The sequence below is a fragment of the Sinocyclocheilus anshuiensis genome, unplaced genomic scaffold, assembly GCF_001515605.1.
Source record: "Sinocyclocheilus anshuiensis isolate Anshui unplaced genomic scaffold, SAMN03320099.WGS_v1.1 scaffold1562, whole genome shotgun sequence".
NCBI classification, from domain to species: Eukaryota; Metazoa; Chordata; class Actinopteri; order Cypriniformes; family Cyprinidae; genus Sinocyclocheilus; species Sinocyclocheilus anshuiensis.
In genome coordinates this window covers 7,483-11,730 of record NW_015542414.1, presented here as the reverse complement: position 1 = coordinate 11,730, position 4,248 = coordinate 7,483, and the positions used below count along the sequence as shown (strand labels likewise).

Here is a 4,248-nt window from a genome sequence, read left to right as displayed (position 1 = left end):
CAAAGTCCCTTTAAGGCAAGTCATGTCACTCGGCGGCCATCTTTGAAACGCCTCTCAGGCATGCAAGTGCAACTCCAATCTCTTTTAATGGGGAATCAGCAAATTCTCCAAAACTGTTAGCAAAACTTACGATTAAATTTCATATTTGAAATCACCAATGAAATCTGACAACTGTATCATAAGTGTTGTTTATTTTGCTCAAATAGCATTTAAAAAAAAAGCTTATTTCTCAAGCTAGACCAGCCAGTGCGCATGCACAGTCCTAGGCACACGTCTCAGATCGTTGACCGTTTCTATAGCAACCGGGACTTCTAATGGCAGCTGCAGTGACGCGCTGACTTTACTGATTAGCGATTGGCTCTTTTCCTCAGAAGGCGTGGCTTCGTTCGATAGAGTGGCCATATTGAGCGTTGCATTTTTCCCCATTAAAAACTATACGAGTGACATGTCTTGGGTATTCTATAGTCTTTGTCATCATTGAATTCAGTGATGTCATCATCCAGCTCAGTTCAGTTTAAATAGTATCTGTGCAATCAAGTCAACGATATCGCTGGAAATGAAGCGTCCCCAACTAAGCAAGCCATGTCGTCTGTATGGTTCTGGAGTAATCCTGTGTTTGCGTCTCTCTAGTATTTCCTCTACCACTACAAGTGCGTATCAGTGGGCGGGGCTAAAGAGGCAGTGATGTATTTTGTTCAAATAACGTTATAAAAAGCTTATTTTTCAGGCTAGATCAGCCAGTGCGCACGTCTCAGAGCGCTGACTGTTTCTATAGCAACCGGGACTTCTAATGGCAGCTGCAGTGACGCGCTGACTTTACTGATTAGCGATTGGCTCTTTTCCTCAGAAGGCGTGGCTTCGTTCGATAGAGTGGCCATATTGAGCGTTGCATTTTTCCCCATTAAAAACTATACGAGTGACATGTCTTGGGTATTCTATAGTCTTTGTCATCATTGAATTCAGTGATGTCATCATCCAGCTCAGTTCAGTTTAAATAGTATCTGTGCAATCAAGTCAACGATATCGCTGGAAATGAAGCGTCCCCAACTAAGCAAGCCATGTCGTCTGTATGGTTCTGGAGTAATCCTGTGTTTGCGTCTCTCTAGTATTTCCTCTACCACTACAAGTGCGTATCAGTGGGCGGGGCTAAAGAGGCAGTGATGTAGAAGCAGGTGTTGATCTTCTCTTGGAGGCGGTGCTTAGTCACACTATTATGTCATGAAGTGGCACATTCCAAAACGAGTGGTTTTCTGAGCTTGGTTTCAATAAAAGCTGTTTTTAAACTAACGAGAAAGTTTTGAGTTTTGAAACTTACAGGATGTTTTTATAGTACATTGACCTGTTATATATCAAAAGATCAAGAGGAATTTGATTTCTCAGTTCATGACTGATTTTTTAACTCCGATTGCATTTAAATTAAATAAGAAAGTCATATACACCTAGGATGGCTTGAGGGTGATTAAATCATGGGGTAATTTTCATTTTTGGGCAAACTATCCCTTTAATAATCAAGTTGTCTAAACCGTAATTGTATATTGGTCCACTATCCATATGATGAATTTTACACTCAAAAAATATGCTTAGTGTCACTAACAATGGGAGGTGTATTTTATCAACTCTGACCAATCTGTTTTTGTGTTTTCAGAGTGAATTGAGACCAAAGGATAACATCATCAGCGATCATGATGGCTGTCATCTGGTCCCCGGGAATAAATGAGGACTTTCCCCATGATGAGACCCTGCAGTACCTGCTCATTCTGTGCTCCAAAGTAGCTCTGAACACATTAGTTCTGTCTTTCTGGAGGCACAGCATTCTCAGGTCACTCCTGGGGCTCTGCAGTGTCTCTATGTACGTGGCAGACATGCTGCTGGTCAGTGCGGTCACCGGCGCGTGGCTCTTCAAAGAACACCTTCCCACCTCCACCTCGATGTGCTTCATCCTGGCTCATGGATCGGCTGTCTATGCCCTGCTTCCTCTACCCATACTCATCGCTGGGGCGCTTGACTATGCCAGCTACCCATACCTAGACGTTAACTCAAGCTCTCAGCGCAGGGCTGTAAGTTACTGCATTGTGGTTGTGCTTATGTGGACATTAGCGTGCAGCTACACCTACAACTACACGGACACGCAACCTATGGAGATTTACAAAGACAACGCGAGAGCCCTGGTGTGTCGCGTTCATGGATCTAGTGTAGTGTTTCAATTTAGTATGCAGTTATCTATTGCAGTGGTCCTCATACTACTGCTTTATTTTAAGAAGATGATTGGTTGGATCAGAAGAGCCAATAAACTGCCAGAGAAAGCTCAAAACTTCCTGTACACTCAGGTTGGGGGATGTGGCAATTCTGAAATTCAAGAAAGTTCCCCTCCTCTATTTGTCAGTCTGACTCTAGGATTTGCTTTGAACTGGATGCCCTACCTTTTGATGTGTTTGGCATGTGCCTTGGTGGGCTTTGTGGTGCCAGCTTATGCCAGTGTCAATCTTCTGTGGATGGCCTGCGCCAACAGTGTACTGGTTGGCATTGCCTTTTGGTGTAGGAGTGATGGGAGTGGACCTTTAGGAAAATTCCCAGATGACACTTGTTTGTGGAACATCTACTGGCACTTGAGCAAAGGAACTTCACCAACTGTGGACGCAAAACTTACTACGAGATTATACATAATTGTTCACAAGCCTGCTATGACTTTTCGAGAGATCTAGCCTAAAACGTTTGAAGGCTGACATGATACTCTGTCTTGCAATCATACATGTTATGAGCAAGTTCAAATCTATAGCGGTGTTACAAACATTGTGAGCTCCTTAGCTATAAGTCACAATGAAGCAGAAGTAGCGACAGATGTTTTCTTCTGTGTGATGTACCTCTGAGTGTACCAGAATTACTGGGGGAAAATGTAGAATGAAGACTTGCTTCTATCCAATGATTGAATTTTGACATGTGGGTGTTCACTCAAAAATGAGTGAAGGGTTTATTTAAGAAGACTACATGTCTGGCATACATCACCAAAGAGAAGTCATTTTGATTAAACATTATGACTAGGTCAAAAAAAGTTTTAAAAAATGAAATGCATACATGGATCATTCACAGTAAGATCTATGCAAAATACTTGCAGAATTCAGGCAGAAAAATGGTGCTACTTTCTAAGACGCCTCATTTAAAAATCTAATTCTAAGCCACTATCACAAGTAAACTTCACAACGGATGCAATCCCAGAATGCACTGCTATAAGCTAAATGAAAAAAAGTCTCAAATACTTCAATTTCATTCCACAGAAAAAAAGCATCAATAAACATTTGACTATTTTTAATATTTGTGTGTTATGTATGTTTGTAAGGCACGTTCACACCGGGCGATAACGATAATTATAACTACAACGATAACTATATTTGTGTCCACACCAGTGAATGACAAAGGTCTGTTTATTGTAAGCTTGTGAACTGAGTTTCAAATAAATGAAAGTGGATGTAGGTGGCCTGCTGCTGCTTACGTTTCTCAAAGAAGGAAGAACAGATGCTTTGGGGTTTTCAGTTTTTGCTGTTCTTGTAGCATGCTGTTTCGAGCGCGACAGTGAATTAGGGATGTAACGGTATGAAAATTTCTTATCACGATGACCAGAATGATCACGGTTATCAGTATTATCACGGTATTGTTCAAATGTGCTGCAGATGTTCAAAAAGTACTGATACATAAATCACTTCACCAAGTTTTATATTTAATCAACAAACAACAAATAAAATGACTTTTTGTTTGCATAATCACTAAAACAGTAACATTACCAATGATGTTCGGATTTTAAATGACAACTTGACTGACAACAGTTTAATAGCATGTTGAAATATCTAATGTAAATGTTCAAATAAAGCTTTGAAAAAGTTTAATAAAAAGGTAAACCTCACATTTCAGCCTTTAAATAAAGAAAAGATATAATCAAAATGATAATTGATTAATAAATGATTATATGTATTTTATCTGCTCCATAAATAATTCTAGATAACTTATCTGAATTGTTTAAATGTGTAGAATCCACATAAGCTTGTTTTTCATCAACCGGTCAAAATTTACAGCAGGGCATGCAAATTCTGTCCGTTTTTGGCCAGACAGAAACTGCACACAGGCTGAATGTAAATATAAGTCTCTGTAAATCCACTCGCTGACAGCAGGTGGCGCTTATGGAAAAGCTGAATTAGAGCTGTTTCCCGTAAACTCCGTGGACAAAGCAGCATTGCGATTAAGAACACTTCCTTTAGG

General features: G+C 40.2%; 1 protein-coding gene across 1 annotated transcript in view; it reads left to right on the top strand.

Moving 5' to 3' along the window:
- Positions 1-3,266, top strand: part of LOC107693420 (probable G-protein coupled receptor 160) — a 10,203-nt gene extending 6,937 nt beyond the window's left edge. The window contains exon 2 of the mRNA XM_016492803.1: positions 1,646-3,266. Within this exon, the coding sequence (XP_016348289.1) occupies positions 1,683-2,702 (1,020 nt within the window). The 5' untranslated portion in view covers positions 1,646-1,682 and the 3' untranslated portion in view covers positions 2,703-3,266. The remainder of the gene's footprint in view (positions 1-1,645) is intronic.
- The last annotated feature ends 982 nt before the right edge of the window (positions 3,267-4,248 follow it).